Here is a 21,747-nt window from a genome sequence, read left to right as displayed (position 1 = left end):
TTAAACACATGCATTTCAACTCACATGCACACCCACCTCTTTCCACCTAATCCACATGCTTTCACAACCTAAAACACATGCACATTCACCCTAAATCAATCACATACACAACCTGCCATCATTTCTCCCCCCTTTGCCGTGCATTGCACATCAACACATTCCAGCTTTTCTCCTTCTCTTTGCCGCCACACTTCCACATGCATTCCCTCTTTTCCTAGCTGTTTTTCCATCATTATTTCAACCTAACATTCACCCACATGCACCCTTTAAACAAACCCAAACATGCAGCCACATATTCTACCCTTTGCCGTGCAAAACATCTCCATTTCAGCACACTCCACATGCAATTCCAGCTTTCCAACCTAGCCACATTCACATGCATTCACTCATAATCATTCACCAAACTTGCAGCCACATTTCCACCTATTCCTAGCTGTCATGTTCCATCTCATTTACCTATAAATAAGCATGCATTGCAGCCACAATTGAGTCATTCCATTCACAACACAACACACAACACACACAACAACCTTGTGCCGTGCATTCCCTACCAATCCAAACACCATTTCTTCTCCTCCATTGCAACCACTCCAACCATTCCCCACTCCATTCCACATACATCTAAAGCCCTAAACATTTCCTTAGACCTTGTGCTACAACAACGAGGAAGAGAAGAGGACCTAAACGTTCATACAATTCAAGTTTGAGTTGTTGGAATGTTTAGGTGTTTCTTTGATTTCAATGTTTAATTTCAATTCTCTTTGTTTTGTACGTATGAGGAATGGAAGAGAAGAGTGCCTAAACGTTCATAAAATTCAATTTTGAGTTGTTGGAATGTTTAGGTGTTTCTTTGATTTCGAAGTTATGAGGAACTAAACCCCCTTTAGCTAGGGGGTGATTCGAAACTATGTTTATGTTTGTAATATGAATTGATTAACTTTCGTTGGAATTTCATAAGTTGTGGATTCAATTCATTTAACCGTTTGATTGATAACTTATTTATGTACGTTTATTAAGAATGCGCGCTTAATTTTCATGCATGAATATGACGCTAGAATATAAGTGAGTTTCACCTAATCGTTACGAACTTATATTCACAAGTAGTGGAGGTTGCTTATAAACAATCGCATTAAATGAATTCTTGGCACGAGTTTCATGCTCATCATAGTAACGAATGCCTCGTCAATACTTATAGTTTTCATAATGCTTAATGATCTTTGATTGTATCTTTATTGTGCTGTTCACGTAAAGGACTTTTGGAGAATGTTGTGAATTGCGTTGCGCAAACCCATCCAATTCATTAACTTAAGGAAAACTTGACGGTTAATTTAAGTGGACCTAATTAACCCGGGGTGTTGAGTTTCATAATTTATCGAAAGACCAACTGAGAATCAATCTTGTATGCAAGTGTAACATGTGTGGAGAAGAACCCCTTGGCTATTCCATCATCCATATTTTCATCACATTCATATTTACATTTTGTCTTTAATTACAATTTGTGCATTTTATTTAATCTCGTCAAATCAAACTCAATCCCCCCCCCCCCATCTTTTGCTAAGTCTTAATCATTTGATTTATTTTAAGTATTTTACGTTTGTTTAGTTTTGCATTCTTTGAGTTTAGTTTAGTGTTTTAAACTTTATATTACGTGGTTAAGTTTTGCATACTTTGAGTCTAGTATAGTGTTTTATATTGTGTTTTTACGTTTTTGAGTCAGTTTCCAAATGATTTGCAATCCCTACTAATCCCCGGTCCAGAACGATCCCTACTTATACTTATACTACAATTGTCAAAAAGAGGGTTTAATTTGTGTGCGTATAAATCTCGCATCATTTTCCCTTCTAGAAGACCTTATACCTTATGTGCCGCATATATGCCTTTCCCTTGGTGGTTTAGGAGTTGTAATCCCAGTCCTACACCTTTGCCGTGTGTCCTTGTCCCTTTAGGTCCAAAAATCTATCTAAACACATTCTTTCTAGAAGCTTGATTTCTGGCCACACCTTTCTATTTTAATTCCCTTTGGTTTCTGATTGTTTTATCCCATTCCACTTAGGTTTTGGTTGAAGAATCATTTCCTTACTCCCTTTCCTTGTCGTGCTAACCTATATATATATATATATATACCCCTTATGTGCCAATTTTAGAGTTACACACCATATATTCAGAGAAATTGAGAATGAGTGCCGCAGGTACCTTGGAGAAGTCTTGGAAATTTGTGCGTGCTTGCAAGGAAGGAAGAAGAAGAAGGATTCTTGGCCATGTTTTGCATTCCAAGGGAGGTTCAAAATTTTTCATTGGAGTTGCTGGGACGTGTGTGGTTCTTCCTATCTTTAGATTTGTTTCAATGTTGGTTTTAATATTGTTTTCAGTTTTAAGAGACATGTGGAACTAATTCCTTTTAGTTGGAGGTGAATTCAAAGCCATGGTTATTTGTTTTATATGAATTGATTACGTCCAGTTAGTGTTTCTTGAGTCTTGAATGTGATTTGCTTATCTAAGTAATTAAAACTTGTTTATGTATATTGATTGAGGATTGATACTTGGTTTGCATGCATGAATTTGATGCTAGAATATAAGAGAGTTTTACGTAATAGTTATTCACTTATATTCACAAGTAGTGGAAGTCACTAGTCATGATTATGTTAAGTGAATCCTTGGCAGGAATCTCATGCATTTCATAGTGATGAATGCCTTGTCAATGTTTATGATTTTCATAAAACTTAATGACTTTTGATATGTATCTCTATCATGCGTTTCATATAGAGAACTTGAGAAAGATAATTTGATTGTAATGCATATTCATTCAATTCAATGAAATAAGGAAAATCTGATGGTTGGTTGTGCGAAGCAATTAACTTAGAGCGTTGTCACATAGTCTAAAGAAATAATAACTGGAAATTGGTTTGTATGCATATATCATGTGTGGAGAAGGACCCTCTAATTAGCCTTTCACCCTTTAATTCACCTTAATTTGTAACCTTTTAGTTTATTCTTGCAATTTGTTTGTTTAAGTCTTAATTTCGTCAAAACGAATTCCCCTTTAATATTTAGTGTTTTAACTTAGTTAGAATCTATTTAAGTTTGGTTCTATTAGTGTTTTGAGTCAAGTTATGGTTAAAATTCGTCCAAATAACCCCTTAGTTCTTATTTGTGTTAGTTTAGTTCTAATTCGTCATAATTTGTCCATATTGAGTCTTTTGAGTCTTTTTAGTTCAATTTTCGTCCAAATCACTTTCTAGGACCTGTTTTGAGTCAATTTAACTTGGTTTGTGTGTTTTGAGTCTATTTAGCTTTTTTTTTTTAGTTCTTTGAGTCTAGTTAAGTGTTTTTAAGACTAGTTTTGTGTTTTTGAGCCAGTTTTAAGTAGATTAGCATCCCTAGTTAATCCCCAGTCTAGAACGATCCCTACTTGCATATATGCTACAATTGTCAATAATAGGGTTTAATTTGTGTGTCATGTTAACTTTCACATCAAATTTTGGCGCCGTTGCTGGGGATTAGCAAACTTGCTAATCCCTTTTGTTTGTGTCGTGTCAAGGTGTGTCTTAAGGTCAAGTGTGTCGTGTGTTTCTTTGTGTCTTTCTGTTTGTGTTTGCCGTGCCCTTTAAGAGTGGTTGCTGATTTGTTTTGTTTCATTGTTTCAGGTACTAGTTTATGACTCGTAGTTCTCAACCTATTCGTGCAAACATCTTGTAGTTTGACGACGATTTTGAACGAACTTTAAGAAGAAAGAGGAAGCAACCAGAGACTAATCCACCTAGTTCAAGTTCAAAGTCCGAACAATCAAAGAACTTTCAGCCTCGGGATTAGACAATGCCGTGCCCTTATGCATTCAATATCCTAGGGCAGCTAACGGAAAGACCGATGAATTCGAGTAAAAGACTAGCTTATTACACCACATTGGTTTGTTCGAGTATGAAACCCATCAATGTAGATGGCAATATTCTGAAGATGAAAGCCTTTCCATTATCTCTTTTGGAAAAGGCTAAGGATTGGCTCTACGAATTGGCGCCCAGAACCATTACTTCTTGGGAAAGTATGAAATGAGCGTTCTTGGAGAAATTCTTCCCAACTTCAAAAGTAATTCTTTTGAGGAAGAAGATTAGCGGAATTCAACAAAACTAAGGAGAATCCTTTCCAGCATATTATAAGAGTTTCAAAGCCCTTGTTGCATCCTACCCACAACACCAAATGAAGGAAAAGCTTCTAATTCAATACTTTTACGAATGACTACTTCCAATTGAAAGACAAATGCTAGATGCCTCGGCGGGTGGAGCTTTGGTGGACAAAACCTCGGTTGCTGCAAAGATTCTAATTGCAAATCGAGCCTTAAATGCACAACAATACGAAGGGGTTAGACAAAGGGACCCTCCACGGCAACACGAAGTGAATGAGGTAAGTTCTATGTCCAAAATTCAATCACAATTGGGTAATCTTACTCTCCTTGTGTCACAGGTTGTTGAAGGAAACAAGGTGTAAAGACCAAAGGTTTGTGGCGTGTGCTCTATGCAAGGGCACATTTCTGATCACTGCCCGCAATTGTTAGAGAATGAAGGATGGGAAAGTGCCAATGGAATAGGTTTTCAAGGCCAAAATCAACTGAGGCATGACACCTACTCAAACAAATATAATCCGGGCTGGAGAGATCATCCAAACTTTAAATGGAGGGAGCCTCAACAAAATCAACAAGGAGGATTTAGACAGCCACCCCCGAGGATGTTTCCAAAGCCATTTGCAATACAACCTAATCCACAACTTACCCAATCAAATTCAGGTTTGTCAATGAATAATGATAATGTTCTTCAATTACTAACTACTTTGTCGCAGGACTTTCAAAATCAAGCCAAAGAGATGGGAGAATTGAAGAAGCAAGTGAGGCAAATGGCGGAATTCATGGGTCAATTCAAAGAGAAAGGTAAATTGCCTAGTTCAACAATTGTCAATTCGAAGGGAGATTTTGAAACCGCTAAGGCAATTATGTTCAGAAGTGGTAAGGAGGTTGGAACCACCCTAAAACCGTCCAAACCAAGCCAAAAGGAGGACGACAAGTTGCTGCTCGAGGAAGAGGAAAGTTTAAAAGCCATGGCAAGGGTAAAACCACCCATGCCGCAGCCCCCTAGTGTCTCTATGTCATGCAAATCAGGTAAAGGTGGTCCAATTTCAAGTATTTCTAACCCTATTCCACCAAATGTACCCTTCCTTCGCAGGTTTATGCAATCTAGGAAAGAAGAAACTGAAAAAGACATTCTAGAGACATTTAGGAAGGTACAAGTCAATATTCCACTCCTAGATGCAATCAAACAAGTTCCTAAGTATGCAAAGTTTTTGAAAGAGCTTTGTACAACAAAGAGAAGGATATCAAACAAGGAAGTGGTCCAGGTAAGTGAGAAAGTCTCTGCGGTTTTGCAAAGAAAACTACCACCTAAATGCAAACATCCAGGTAGTTTACAATTCCTTGTGTTATTGGCAATACTAAGTTTGAACATGCTATGTTGGACTTAGGAGCTTCAATTAATGTCATGCCTTATTCAATTTATGCATCAATGAACTTAGGAGAGCTTAAAAACGATGGTGTGATTATTCAATTGGCCGATCGTTTTAATGTATATCTGAAACGAGTTTTGGAAGATGTTTTGGTGCAGGTGAATAACTTGATATTTCTAGTGGACTTTTACGTGCTAGACATGGAAGATTCAGCCCATTCCACCCCATTACCGATCCTCCTTGGGAGACCTTTCATGAAAACAGTCCGCACCAAGATCGATGTGTTCAAAGGGACTTTAACGATGGAATTTGATGGCGAGATTATTGATTTTAATATTTCTGAAGCTATTAAATATCCTCAAGATGATCATTCTTGTTTTTCTATTAATGTATCTGATTCTTTGGCACAGGATTATCTAGATTTGTTGGACAAAGACCTCCTTGAAACAACAATTGCCGAAGGATTAGGCTTAAAACCCAATCTGGCCATGCCTAATGATGAAGTTGGCAAGATGGTGGCTGCCCTTAAGGCATTGCCACAACATTAAGGTAAGCCCCCAATCCCAATTTCAATTCCCGTTTCTACTAATAACTTGTTACCTTCAGTGATTCGAGCCCCTACTCTTGAACTTAAACTGTTGCCGAGTCATTTGAAGTACGTCTTTTTGGGAGATAAAGAGACGTTACCCGTCATAGTCTCTTCACTACTCACAGCCCTAAAGGAGGAGAAACTGATTCGGGTATTGAAAAAGCACAAAATAGCTATAGGATGGACCTTGGCCAACATTAAGGGAATTAGCCCCACAACATGCATGCATCGCATACTTCTAGAGGAGGGGGCTAAACCAACTTGAGAGGCTCAACGCCAACTCAACCCTCCAATGATGGAAGTTGTGAAGAAAGAGATTATCAAGTAACTTGATTGTGGAGTGATTTATCCTATCTCAGATAGCCGTTGGGTTTCACCGATTCAAGTTGTGCCAAAGAAATCTGGAGTGACTGTGGTGAAGAATGCCGAGAATGAGCTTGTGCCAATCCATATCCAAACAAGTTGGAGAGTTTGCATTGATTATAGGAAGCTCAACGCCACCACAAGGAAGGATCACTTCCCCTTGCCATTCATTGATCAAATGCTTGAAAGGTTAGCCGGTTATTCTTTTTATTATTTTCTTGATGGTTATTCAGGATGTAATCAAATTGTTATAGCTCTAGATGATCAAGAAAATACTACTTTTACTTGTCCATTTGTTACTTTTGCTTATCGTTGAATGCCATTTGGTTTATGTAATGCACCAGGCACCTTTCAAAGATGCATGGTAAGTATCTTTTTAGATTTTGTGGAGAAGATTATTGAAGTTTTCATGCATGATTTTAGCGTATTTGGTGATTCGTTTGATGATTGTTTAGATAATCTCACATTAATCTTGAAACGATGCATTGAAACTAACCTTCTTTTAAATTGGGAAAAATGTCATTTTATGGTAAAACAAGGCATATTTTTAGGCCACATGGTTTCGGCCAAGGGAATTGAGGTTGATAAATCAAAAATAGATCTTGTACGCTACTTACCCTCTCCCACTTCGGTTAGAGAGGTTCGTTCTTTTCTTGGACATGCAGGATTCTATAGGCGATTCATCAAGGACTTTTCAAAGATTTCCAACCCCACTTTGCCGTCTCCTTCAGAAAGATGTCCCATTCAAGTTCGACAAGGAATGTGAGAAGGCCTTCAAACACCTCAAAGATATGCTAACTTCGGCCCCTATCATTGTTCCACCAAATTGGAGCCTTCATTTTGAGCTTATGTGTGATGCCTCAGATTATGCATTAGGAGCTGTTTTAGGCCAAAGGAAGACCAAGCAGCCACATGTCATCTATTATGCATCCCGAACCTTGAATGATGCTCAATTGAACTATTCTACCACTGAAAAAGAACTTCTTGCTGTTGTATTTGCTTTAGATAAGTTTCATTCTTATTTACTTGGCAGTAAAGTTATAATTTACATTGATCATGCAGCATTAAAGTACTTACTCACAAAGAAGGAGGCCAAACCAAGGCTTATTCGCTGATGCTTCTCCTTCAAGAGTTCGATATTGAAATCCAGGATAAGAAAGGAAGTGAAAATGTGGTGGCTGACCACTTGAGCCGTATGGTGCATGAAGAGGATGCTATGCCTATCCCAGAGACATTCCTAGATGAGCAACTGCTGTCCATTGAGGTAAGTGAGCCATGGTATACCGATTTAGTGAATTATTTGGTGTCTAAACAAGTTCCAAGTAACCTAAATAAGAACCAACGTGATAAACTTAAAAAGGAGACTCGTTTTTATATGTGTGATGATCCTTATTTGTGGAAATACTGCGCTGATCAAATCATTCGTAGGTGTGTGCATGAATCAGAGTTTAATTCAATTTTAACTTTTTGTCACACTTATGCATGTGGAGGTCACTTTGGCACTCAAGGGACTACGTAAAGCACTTGAATGTGGTTTTCATTGACCTACTATCTTTAAGGATGCTAGAACTTTTGCATAACATGTGATCGTTGTCAAAGAACCGGAAATATAGGTCCAAAAGACCAAAAGCCACAGAAACCTATCTATGGTGTCGAAATTTTTGATGTTTGGGGCATTGATTTTATGGGTCATTTTCTTCATCTCATGGTTTCCTTTATATTTTACGTGCGGTTGATTATGTGTCAAAATGGGTGGAAGCAAAAGCCACCCGTACTAATGATTCCAAAGTGGTTGCAGATTTTGTCAAAACTAACATATTTGCTAGATTTGGAATGCCAAGAGTTCTAATAAGTGATGGAGGTTCCCATTTTTGCAATCGAACCATTGAGGCGTTGCTCAAGAAATATAACGTCACGCATAAGGTGGCAACACCTTATCATCCTCAAACAAGTGGGCAAGCTGAGGTTTCTAATCGGGAAATCAAACAGATTTTGGAGAAGACCGTTGGCTAAACCGGAAGGATTGGAACTTGCGTTTGAATGATGCATTGTGGGCATATCATACGGCCTACAAAACACCAATTGGGATGTCCCCATTTCGGCTCATCTATGGGAAACCATGCCATCTCCCGGTTGAATTAAAGCACAAAGCACATTGGGCAGTCAAAAAGCTCAATATGGACCTTGATACCTCTGGATTGATAGGAAGCTTCAATTGAATGAATTTGAGGAGATTAGGAACGAGGCGTACGATAACGCTTTTATTTACAAGGAGAAGTCAAAGGCATTCCATGACAAGATGATTCGTAGCGAGACGTTTATTCTAGGGCATAAAGTGCTACTCTTCAATTCCCACCTTCGCTTGTTTCCAGGTAAGTTATGTTCTAAATGGATTGGCCTGTTTGTTGTTACTAATGTATTTCCTTATGGTGTAGTCCAAATTCAAAGTTTAAAGACCGGGCAAGAGTTCAAAGTGAACGGACATCGTTTGAAGCCGTACTATGAGAACTTTGAGGAGCATGTCGTGGATGGTGCAACCTTCCATGCTATGGGCTCCAATGAAGCTTAAGTGAAAGTATCATCCGGTTGGAAGACGTTAAAGCAAGCGCTTCTTGGGAGGCAACCCATGCATTCAAATAAAAAAGAATTAGGAAGCTCCAGCATCACAACCAGATTTGCATTCCTAAACCCTACTCTTTATTACTTTTACTTTGCCATGATTGTCATGTTTATTAGTTGTCTTGTTTGCTTGTTTTTCTATGAGTCTATATTTGAAACATTGAGGGCAATGTTTGGTTTAAGTGTGGGGGGTAAACAAGGTGTTTTTGCATGATTTTAGTGGGATTTATTCACCTAGCATTTCTAATGTTGTTTCTTACTGTTCTTAAGTGTTTTTAATGTCTTTTGAGGTGTTTTTATGTGTCTTAAATAGAAAATCCGAAAATTTGAAAAAAAAGTAAAAAATCGAAAAAGAGTGTTTGAAAAACCCAGAAAGAGTTATTTTTAGAGTCATTTTTGTTTTCGTGTTTGTTTGTGTTTTAGGATACCTTACAACACAATGATGAGGATTTGGTTTTTAATTGCATGACTGTTAAAGAAAGTTACAAACATGGATGGAAGTTTGATATGCTCTTTGGTTTATGCTTAGTTGTAGTTGTCATTTACGAATTCACATGTAATCACAAAAGAAAAAAAATCAGTTTTTGTAACATGCTTGAAGGAAGGAACTCAAATAACGCTACAACCCTGAGAGATTTGAGCCTAAACGTTCTTTGGAGAGTTATTAATCTGTGAATTCTTGCTTTCCAAACTTGTAGCATGATCTCATTATTCTTTGCTTGGTTGCTACTTAAAATGCATTTCATCATTATAGTTCCAAATACTAGAACTCATACCCGTTTCATTCAAAGCATGATATTGATTAGCATAACAAATAACAAGATGAAGTTGTTTAGTTTAAGCCCAGAGCCAAAAAGCCTTACCCTTTGCATATGTATTGTAGGATTAACCCCTTTGAGCCTTATTTAGCCTACTTTCTTTGTTAGCCACATTATGCTTACCTAGCCTAGATTAGGACTATCCATACCGTTGTTCTTAAAGTATAGTGGAGCATGACTTAGAGGGAATTCCTTTTGATCTACAATTGATAGGAGCATATTTGTGCGACTTAGTTAGCTTGTTCTTGTGCATTTGTGTTGTTATTTCTTAGTTAATGTAGTATTTCAAGTCATTTTCATGTGTTTGTAGGTCCAAAGGGCTAAAGTACCAAGAAAGTGCATTTTGGTGCATTTTGGAGCAGTTTTGGGCACTAAATGGATAGCTTGTATATGGAGCAAGGTGGATGGACGAATTTAGAGTCAAAAGAGGCTAGGAACATGCTACAAATCAGAAAAGGAAAGTTCAAGACAAAGAAGATAAGGAAAGAGCAAGAAATATGGAAACTTATCCTAACAACCTTATCTTATCCAAACCTTATCCTATCTTATCCTAGCCTAATCTTGTTCCACCTTAATCCTAGCTGCAAGTGGACCTAAAAACATGATTTCTAGAACCCTTATGCCATTCAGAGAACCCTTGCTGCAAGCCCTAGACTCAATTCTCCATCATTCATTCAATCTATACACTTCTATATACAATCTGCCGCATCCTTCCACCCTAATCAGCCATCATTCATCATCCTAAGCAAGAAGACACCATTCAAAACCCCCAAAAGCACCAACCACATCTTGTGCCACAGCAAGGAAGAAGGAGGAGAGCTCTAGACGTGCATGTCATTCAACTTGGAGTTGCTGGAACGTTTAGGTGTAATCTTTCTTGTGTTTTTCAATGTTTAAATTCAAGAATCTTTGTTTTGTGAGTATGAGGAACTAATCCCCTCTTAGCTAGAGGGAATTTCGAAACCATGGCTATATTTGCATTATGATTTGATTACTTCCAGTTGTGATTTCATGAATTGTGAATTCAATTTACTTATCTATTTGAATTAAAACTTGTTTGTGTATGTGGGTTGAGAGTGCACACTTAATTTGCATGCATAAATCTGATGCTAGGATATAAGGAAGCTTCACCTAATTGTTGTGAACTTATATTCATGAGTAGTAAAGGTTGTTAGTCACAATCATGTTAAGTAAATTGTTGGCATAAGTATCATGCGCTTTCATAGTTATGAACGCCTCGTCAACACTTATGATTTTCATAGAATTTAATGATCTTTGATTGTTTCTCTATCATGCGCTTTCATGTAGAGAACTTTTGAGGAATAATTTGATTGCAATGCGCTAATTCCATTCAATTCAATGACTTGGAGTTAATTTAAGCGTACCTAATTAACTTGGGGTGTTGAGGTTCATGGTTCATTGAAAAAGCAATTGGAGATTGTTTTGTATGCAAGTATGTCATGTGTGGAGAAAGACCTCCTAGCTAGGCCATCATCCATTTATTTCCACCAAATTCGTGCAAATCTGCCTAGTTCTAGATTTTATTTTGTTTACTTTATTTTCGTCCAAAACCAAATCCCCCTTTATTTTAGAGTGTCTAACTAGTTAAAATCTGTTTTAGATTGTGTTTTCAAGTGTTTTGAGTCAAGTTAAAACCAAAATTCGTCCAAAATTGTGTTTAGAGTCAAATTTGCCCAGTTTGTGTTTTTAGGCAGTTTTGAGTGTTTTTAGCTTATTTTGAGTCTTGTGAATTTGTTTTGAGTCTTTTAAGTTTAGTTAAGTGTTTTAAAGCTTAGTTTTATCTATTTGAGTCAGTTTAAAGTGTTTAGCAATCCCTCCTAATCCCCAGTTTAAGAACGATCCCTACTTACATATATAGTACCATTGTCAAAAGAGGGTTTAATTTGTGTGTTAAGTTAATTTTTTGCATCAATAATATGCAGAAGAACAAGTGTGGGGGAAAGGGTTTTTCATTTTGAAATCTATGAAGTTGTGTTTAGAGTGCCAAAACAAAGAAAGGGAACGAAAGAGAAAAAAAAATTAAAAAATTAAAAAAAGGGTGAAAAAGAAAGAAAATAGAAGGAAAAGTTGAAGAAAAGAAAGAAAAATAGTTGAAAATAAGTGAGAATGAACTCATAAGTATTGGTTGTTGAAGAAAGGGTCCAAAAGTTCGAATATGGCCCTAAGTGTTGTGTGAAGTTTCCCTTTGTGTTCAAAGTTGATTTCTGCATTCAAAAGGGAATTCTAAGTGTTTATTTCATTACTTTGCTTACTATTGCTTTAAGAACTTTTGTTTATCCTTAACCTTTCTTTGTTAGTCAATACCTTAGCCCCGTTACAACCCTTTGACTTCTATCTTGATTGTTATGTGTTTCAATATGTGGAGTTTAAAATTGGTTTGAGCATATGGTATCCCTGGTTCTTACGTCTAAGTAGTGGCATTTCATTCATGAGATCATAAACATGTTAATAATTCCAGAAAGTGCCTTCTTTGATTATACATATGTGAGTGCTAGTCTACATATCTACATCAATCTTCTCACGTATACCTAGTGTAGGGAGTGTAGTTAGAAAATCTATGTGAAAAAAGAGTGTATCCGGTGAGGAATTGAGGGAATTCTCTAAGGCATGTTACTACATTCAAAATCATATTTTAATTGATTAAATGGGAGCTAGTGAGTGGTGACTATGATTAAGTATGTGCTTGAGGGTAAGGATGACTAAAATCTATGTGAGTGGTGATCTTTAATATGTTGTGTTGCATTGGAAATCCCTGAGGCAATTGTTGGAAGGTTTAGGTTGTGTTTTGTTTGTTTTGTTTGTTTTGTTTTGCTCGAGGACTAGCAAAAGCTAAGTGTGGGGGAATTTGATAGGAGCATATTTATGCTACTTAGCTATGTTGTTTCCTTGCATTTAATTAGCTAATTACTACTTATTATAGTGTTTTAAGCTGTTTTCGTGTGTTTATAGGTCCTCATGACAAAGTTGGCAAGAAAAGGTAATTTTGAGCCTTTCAGAACAGTTTTGGGCATTAATTGGATAGCTTATGAGTGGAGTAAGATGGATGGATGAAATTGAAGACCAAAGGTGTCTAGGAATGTGCTAAAGAGTTGGAGAAGCAAAATTGGAAGTATTGAAGATAAGGAATCAGCTACAAAGAAGGAACCTTATCATATCTTATCCAAAACATTATCCAAACAAACCTTATCTTATCCAATGTTATCTTATCCAAATCAGTTTGTGCCTTAATTTCAGCTATTTAGAAAGGATAATTAAGCATTTAAATACATAAATATCTGGTTCCAGAAGTCCTAATCCCTCTCCTAAAAGGGTGCCGCATGTTTTCCCTTCTCGAAGACCTTATCCCTTATGTGCAGCATATATGCCTTTCCATTGGTGGTTTAGGAGTTGTAATCCCAGTCCTACACCTTTGCCGTGTGTCCTTGTCCCTTTAGGTTCAGAAATCTGTTTAAACACATTCTTTCTAGAAGCTTGATTTCTGGCCACGCCTTTCTATTTTAATTCCCTTTGGTTTCTGATTGTTTTAACGCATTCCACTTGGGTTTTGTTTGAAGAATCCTTTCCCTACTCCCTTTCCTTGCCGTGCTAACCTATATATATACTCCTTATGCGCCAATTTCAAAGTTACACACCATATATTCAGAGAAATTGAGAGTGAGTGCCGCAGGTACCTTGGAGAAGTCTTGGAAATTTGTGCGTGCTTGCAATAAAGGAAGAAGAAGAAGGATTCTTGGTCGTGTTTTGCATTCCAAGGGAGGTTCGAAATCTGCCATTGGAGTTGCTGGGACGTGCGTGGTTCTTTCTATCTTTAGATTTGTTTCAATGTTGGTTTTAATATTGTTTTCAATTTTAAGAGACATGTGGAACTAATTCTTTTTAGTTGGAGGTGAATTCAAAGCCATGGTTATATGTTTTATATGAATTGATTACGTCCAGTTAGTGTTTCTTGAGTCTTGAATGTGATTTGCTTATCTAAGTAATTAAAACTTGTTTATGTATGTTGATTGAGGATCAATACTTGGGTTTCATGCATGAATTTGATGCTAGAATATAAGGGAGTTTCATGTAATAGTTATTTACTTATATTCACAAGTAGTGGAAGTCACTAGTCATGATTGTGTCAAGTGAATCCTTGCCAGGAATCTCATGCGTTTCATAGTGATGAATGCCTTGTCAATGTTTATGATTTTCATAAAACTTAATGACTTTTGATATGTATCTCTATCATGTGTTTCATATAGAGAACTTGAGAAAGATAATTTTATTGTAATGCGTATTCATTCAATTCAATGAAATAAGGAAAATTTGATGGTTGGTTGTGTGATGCAATTAACTTGGAGCATTGTCATTCATAGTCTAAAGAAATAATAACTGGAAATTGGTTCGTATGCATATATCATGTGTGGAGAAGGACTCTCTAACTAGCCTTTCACCCTTCAATTCACCTTAATTTGTAACCTTTTAGTTTATTCTTGCAATTTGTTTGTTTAAGTCTTAATTTCGTCAAAACCAATTTCCCTTTAATATTTAGTGTTTTAACTTAGTAAGAATCTGTTTAAGTTTGGTTCTGTTAGTGTTTTGAGTCAAGTTATGGTTAAAATTCGTCCAAATAACCCCTTAATTCTTATTTGTGTTAGTTTAGTTCTAATTCGTCATAATCTGTCCATATTGAGTCTTTTGAGTCTTTTTAGTTCAATTTTCGTCCAAATCACTTTCTAGGACTTGTTTTAAGTCAATTTAACTTGGTTTGTGTGTTTTGAGTCTATTTAACTTTTTTTGAGTTCTTTGAGTCTAGTTAAGTGTTTTTTAGACTAATTTTGTGTTTTTGAGTCAGTTTTAAGTAGATTAGCATCCCTAGTTAATCCCCGGTCTAGAACGATCCCTACTTGCATATATACTACAATTGTCAACAATAGGGTTTAATTTGTGTGTCAAGTTAATTTTCAGATCAAGAAAAACCAAACATTAAAAACCATTCAAATTATGAGAAGTTACCAAAATAATTATGAAAAGAAATAAAACAATAGTACCGTACCATATAAAAATATATTAGTCTCCAACCTAATGCACAATGGACGGCTGAGATTAAATCTCAGCCGATCCAATGGTCACCAATTTTTTAATTTAATTTAATATATATATAATTATTATAGTATTTTTTTAGGATTATAAAATTAATATTTTACTTGTCGTGTATCGTATTACCCACGTGCATACTCGAATCAACCTGTTATCTTAACAGGTGCTTATCAGATTATCCGATAATGACCCGATTCGTTATCGTGTCGACCCGAACACCTGTTAAATTCGTGTCAGGTTATCAGGTCGTGTCAATCAAGAAATCACAGCTTCAGAAAACAAACAACATACTGAATCACATAATCACAACACAGAGACAAATTCACCTGATTCATGATGCAAATCACCTTCAAGATTCCAGATCAACTTCGAGATTCCAGACCTTCGAAATTACCCAACTCGAATTTCTGTATCCAAGCTCCAAACACAACAGCGAAAAACCTTTTCAGGATCAGAGATGGTGACAAGCCAGCATTGGCGATGATACCATATCAACTACTAAAGATAAAGCTTAAGAATCAAAGAATTGCATAATTGAGAAATAGAAGAAAGAGAAACTGTATTACTGATAAACAAATGTATTACAAGATGATTGTAATGAAAGCTATACAATTCCTAATATAGCCCAAATATCATAATTATAATAATACCCTTCTAACCACCACAACTATATTAACAAACTTATTCACTAGAATAATGTCATGTGTCATTTCTGTTACATTAGTTCTTAAACATGACACACCACCACCACCCCCCCCCCCCCCCCTCCTCCTCCCCAATTGAAGACCGCTTGGTTCAAGTCCATTCAATTCCCCACACGTACATGCAAGGTGGTATGCACTTGTTGTTCATGTGGTTGTATAAAGCTTAACGGAACGCTTTGAATCAAACGAGCTTCCTCCTCACAGAAAATTGCATTAACTAACTGCAAATTGCAAATAACTCCCCCCTCATCAATTAAAATTTGAAATGTGAATAATGTTCTATCCAATCCATTGATTCCAAGTGGAATTGGGCTGCGGACTTTGAAAAAAGATTCTCGAGGCAACCAGTTGTCACCCCATATTTTGATATGAGAAAATTGGGCTCCCTTACAAACAACCTTTCGAACGTCAATAACACTATAATCGGGCTCCCTTTACGAACAACCTTTTGAACCTCAACAACACTTGAACAAGCTAGGTTGTAGCAAAGGAGTATCGACAATTTTTTGTTTTGAACAAATGATATTATTTACACTAAGGGGTTATGAGATAAGGCTAAACTTCATACGCAAAGGAGTATCGACAATTTTTTGTTTTGAACAAATGATATTATTTACACTAAGGGGCTGTGAGAGAAGGCTAAACCTCATAATGAACTAATAATAATGTGGTTCAAATTCGATTTTGGCAAGAATCGAATCTAAGACCTCTCACTTACAAACGAAGATAAATATCACTAGACTGTTGTATTGAATGGCAAGCAAAGCTAAATTAAAAGCATACAAATTATTAAATCCCGGACCACCCTCACTCTTGGGTTTTTACACGGTTTAAGCCATTGAAAAGCCAATGAATCTCAGAACTTTTCTTTTCCAAACATATTTTATCCACAGAAACTTAATATATTTCGAAAGCATTTATTTTTTATAGCCCACTTTGATACAATGTACTTTGGATTTCCAAAAGGACAACCTGCCACATGTTTAGGAGCCATTCTAGTATTCTACTCTATAGGCAAATTACAGTTTAACGCACAAACAAAACTTATAAAAATCACAAAAAAAAAAAAAAAGTTATACACATTATCAAATTGTGATTTACACGCCAATAGAAATAACATACATTTAAAAAGCCTGACAAGAATTTATTGGCATTGTACAACATATTTAAGTTCAATGGGGAATTTATTGGCATTATAGAAATAACATACATTCTAGTATTCTTCTTTCTAAAAGAACGTTCACACTGAAAGCCTGACAAGAATTTATTGGCATTGTACAACATATTTAAGTTCAATGGGGAAGTGGTTCCTTGAAAATTTCTCAACTAACTTTCAGTTTGTGTTACTTACCTTTTTTAACACTGTAAGAGGCTCCAAGTTCGAATCCCCTAATGCTACTTACCTTTTTTAACATTGTTACAACTCTAAAAGGTTGAATATTCATCATCCAAAGTCAAACCCCAAAAACCCATCACAAACCAGGTGTCTTGGTCACGATCCAGACAATAATCAGGTTATAACGCAAGTAAAAACAAGGATCTGTCATGAATCCAAAAAATAAGCGTTACAATCTTTCAGCATGCTTTGCATCCATATAATGTAAAAGCAAATAAATATATATGCATACATAATATACGAGGTCTTTAAAGGGGAAGAGATTTCCGTTTAAAAAAAAAAAAAAAAAAAAAAAAAATAGAGATTAGTTGTGGAATTCATATCACATCGAATCTCAATGATCCAACCCGTCTATTTTTGAAGTTAGACCTCATAGATCATCGTTGCAAAACATTTGCCAAATGAGAAATATTTGCGACACCTAATGAAGTTCAAAGAAATTGATGAACACTTTGTTTTACAAGAAAAAATAAAAAATAGGCAAATAATTTCGAATTAAATTGAATTTTTGTAAACATAATTTATAAATCAAGACTTATAAAATAAACGATTCGGAAATTGAAGTTCGACGTAAAATGAGCGCTACAGCTAGTTCCCACGTTTATCCAAAAATAGAGATCCCTTGGTGTGTGTGTGTAAATTGAAACGCATGCGGTTGTTGCAGTCCTCATCCCATGTGCGCTGCATTGTGCACCCCTCTTATTTAATTATTTAATTATTCAATTACTAACTTCACTCTTCTTAAACAAGACATTCAAAGTTCCTTCCAGAAAGCTACTGTTGACCAAATAAATACAAAATTCACTCATATTTTAGTCCCGTCCAGCAAGAACAAATACATTCTACAACTGAAATGACAATAATAGCCTTATTTCCTGCATTTGAATCTTTCTGCGTATGAATTAGTCTAGTAAACGAATCGGATCAACCTTATTCCACATCCTGAGTCCATATATAATCTGATTATCCAATTCGGATCGTATTTGAAATATCCGATTGGAAATCTCTAAACTCTTAATCCATATCCTGTTTGACATAACTGGGAATAAGGATATACTCTCAAGTGAACACACCCACTACAAATCATGCCCAAGATATTTTAATGTATGATGATTTAAAATTGGGGGTCCATATTTCTATACAAAGTTAGAAACTTAACCACATACGCGAGCTCATTCTAACACAAAACAAAACTTAACCACATACACATAAAAACCAAAAATGGAACTTGATGAAGTGAGAAACATACCAATTTACGCACACCTCAGTATCTGGTACTGTAAATCTCCACAATCGTTGCTAGAACGAAAGCCGCTCTTCATAGCCGCTTTCACTCTTGAGGACATTAAGAGCAGTTGGAGGCACAGTAGACCGTAAAAAACTGAAGGTATCATCCATGGGCCTGTTAGAGGTGCATATATATGATCCAAGCAAAGGCAGTAACTAAAGGCATATGTACGTATATAACTACCCACAATCGACAAACAAAAAGCAGGTCCTGTAAATGATCAAAAACCGTCCACCCAGATCCACTTTCCAGCACTAAACAACTTCTGGAATATATTCAAACCATTAAATAAAGATATGAAATTTTGCAGACCAAATCACAAATTTGCAAGACATTTGTCATTATAGGTTTGTCAATCACACCATCCTCCAATGCAATTTGATCCGAGAAATCAAAGCTGTAAAACCTTCATAATTAATCACACAACTTACGTTTATGCAAACATGTAGAGTGGTAACTATGTGGAACGTACGGGTGCAGTTTGAAGAATGTAAGGTGAGTGGATGGAGAGCTTTCGGATGCAGAGGACTATAAACACCAGAGAGAGAGAGAGAGAGAGAGAGAGAGAGAGAGAGAGAGAGAGAGAGAGAGAGAGAGAGAGAGAGAGGGGGGGGGGGGGGAGGCACACTTCGCAGAGAATGATAAATTCAATAACAGAGGTCGAAATACGAATACATTAATCATACAGAACTTTAACAAATAGTATTGATGTCCTCGCCGTATGAGCTATAAAACCAATCTGAAAATTATGAATACCCAGAACACGGTTAACAAATAGTTATAAGTTATGTGCAGAAGCCCCATCGGCTATACTTTACAGAACAACACAAAGTAAAGGAACCTACTAGTCTTGTCTGAGGCTCCAAGTCTTCTGTATACATAACTGTACAACCCACTTCCAGCTTCAGAAAGGGACAATATACACCCATAACTATGTTAGAAAGGCCTAAACAGCTCTTCAAGGGACTAAACAATCTCCCCATTCCTGAATGCATTATCCCCACAATCTGAAGCTGGGTCCAACCCACAAGGAGAATCAAACCATTTCGAATTCGCTTGATAGAAGCTATCGACCTGTATACCAACAAGACCTACATCTGCCCCTATACCCTCATCATGTCTTAAGGACTTGGTTAGTTTAGTATCCTCGCAATCAAGCATGCTCTTCTCATCAAATTCACTGCACTTCAACCACTTTTCGGGCTTACAAGGGTCACCGATCAGATCTTTCGGAGTCCTGCAGTCTTCCCTCAGCTGCTCCCAAGGGACACCATCTCCAAGAGTTCGCCCAAAACTGTCTTCATCATCCTCAATCAAATCAGTGTCCTTGCCATCTCCATATAAACGTTCATGACGGTGATCACTCCAATGGGCCAAATCATTATCCCCAACCAAAATATCACCTGCAAGCGTCTTATCCTGTAGCAAATCCATTGGCTTTGAACTCTCCTCTCCTACTTGTCTAACTTTATTCACAAGATCAAACAAATCTCGAGACACTGAACTCAAAAGCTCCTGTGGCATTTTCACAATTTTCTCTTCCAAAAGCCCAACTTCAGCTCTCAATTCCTGCACCTGCTGCATCACTAAAAACTGCATGTCCCCCTCATCCTTCCCGAACAATCCAAACCCATCATTGTCCAATTCCTCACTGACCCCATACACAGTATCCTGATCCATAAAAATCCCACCTTTGTGCCCCACAACCCGATGCATAATCCTCGCATTTCCGTCCAAAGGACCCGGCTCATGCCCTGAATGCACAGCATACAGTTTAAACACTGCCACCCCCTCCTCCTGATACACAAAAGTCTTGTCCTTTTCATTGTAATTCATAATCGGAACAATGGCCCTAATCCGAAACCCGCACCCACACCTCTTTGAAGCATACGGCTCCCTCTTCAAAATCTTGGACTTCTTCGCCACGGGCTCCCCAGCCCTATGACAAGCATAGTCCTTAACCTCAGCCATAAAGGGCTTATACCTAATATACTTCTGCCTTATACAAAGAACCACCTTATGCTTAGCAGCCAATTGCTGAAGCCTAGTGGGCACCTCTTTAGCAGGCACATCAAAAGACTCGGTATACTCAAACCGCCGGCGTTTGCCCCTCCCGGCAAGCCCCGAACTGTCCGTGGAGCAAACGGGGCATGCAGCAACACAAACCCTAATGTAACTCTCCGGAATTCCATAAAACTTAGCACCTACAGTCCAAACCTGCTTAATCCTATCAATGGTTTCCTTCAACCCTAAATGCTTCAAATCGGCATCGCTATGGAAACTCATAACAATGTCTTGCCACTGATTAATGTGAGAAACGAATTGCTGATTATTGTTCTTGAAACACAAGAATTCGTTACCGTTTTGGTCGACGTGGGCCGCGAGCTTGTCCTGGATGCGCTTCCAGGCGGTGACGTAGGCGGTGTCCTCGTTGCGGTCCTTCCAGACGGCGCGCCAGGACTTGAGGACAGGGCGCGGCGTGGCGGCGCGGATCTCAGCGGGGGTGGCGAGACGGGCGTCGAGGATGCACCTGATCATGAGGGAATGAGACTCAGGGTTGAAGGTGTAGAACTGGGAGGAGATGTGGGGCTCCGGGGAGATGTAGATGGGCTGGGATTTCGGGTCGGATTTGGGGTTAGGGTTCGAGACGTCGTCGTTCTCGTCGGAGGAGTGGGAGGGCGAGGAGGAGGGGGAGCGGAAGAGGTCGATTTCCGGGGGGAGGGGGAAGACGGGGTCGTGGAGGACGACATCATCTGAAGGTAGTGAAATGGAGGGATGGGATTCAATGATCTGGTGGGAAGGAGGGCCCAGATCATGGTGGCTGTGGTGGAAATGATGGTGGAAGAGATCTTCTGTTTTGTGAGGATTCATAGAAATTGAATTGAAAAACTTGTTTTCAAAAAGTATCTTGTTCTAGTAATCCTCTCTTCTCTTGCTCTACTGTTTTTTGCTACTTGCTGTTTTCTGATGCTTTTTGAGTTTGTTTTTCGTTTTTCTCACAATTTTTGTGGGGCACGCACGCAGCAGAGCGGCAGAGCAGCAGACAGAGAGAGAGGTTCTGTCTCTCCAAAGCCTCATCCCCAGGACAGGGCCCTTCTATTTTTGCCCTTTACTTTCTCTCTCTTCTCTCTCTCCTCCTCTTTCATTTGTTTTTATTTTTTTATTTTTTTTACTCACTCTCTTTTCTCCCCTCCTTTGTCTTTGGCCTTTCAAAAGTAATCGCCTTCGTAGTGCAGTTTTTAAAAGCAGGTTGTAAATTGCTTTTAATAAAAATAAAAGAGTTGAGTCTTTCTTGGAATACCTTTATTAGTTTCTACAAATAATATTATGTATCCTTCTACACTTATTTCATTTCTTCGAGAACAAAGCTGCCACCTTCGTTGCCG

At 37.6% G+C, this 21,747-nt stretch overlaps 1 protein-coding gene across 1 annotated transcript; it reads right to left on the bottom strand.

The window, feature by feature from the left end:
• Positions 1-18,989: 18,989 nt before the first annotated feature.
• On the bottom strand, positions 18,990-21,430 carry LOC137734788 (uncharacterized). The gene has a single exon (XM_068474071.1). The coding sequence runs from the start codon at positions 21,230-21,232 to the stop codon at positions 19,328-19,330; it is 1,905 nt and encodes a 634-aa protein (XP_068330172.1). The 5' UTR covers positions 21,233-21,430; the 3' UTR covers positions 18,990-19,327.
• Positions 21,431-21,747: the final 317 nt, after the last annotated feature.

This window comes from Pyrus communis, chromosome 5 (genome assembly GCF_963583255.1).
Source record: "Pyrus communis chromosome 5, drPyrComm1.1, whole genome shotgun sequence".
Lineage (NCBI taxonomy): Eukaryota > Viridiplantae > Streptophyta > Magnoliopsida > Rosales > Rosaceae > Pyrus > Pyrus communis.
This window is presented reverse-complemented; position numbering and strand designations above follow the sequence as displayed.

Excerpts from the sequence above, each read along its gene's own strand:
- LOC137734788 (XM_068474071.1), bottom strand. The coding sequence starts at position 21,232 with ATGAATCCTCACAAAACAGAAGATCTCTTCCACCATCATTTCCACCAC.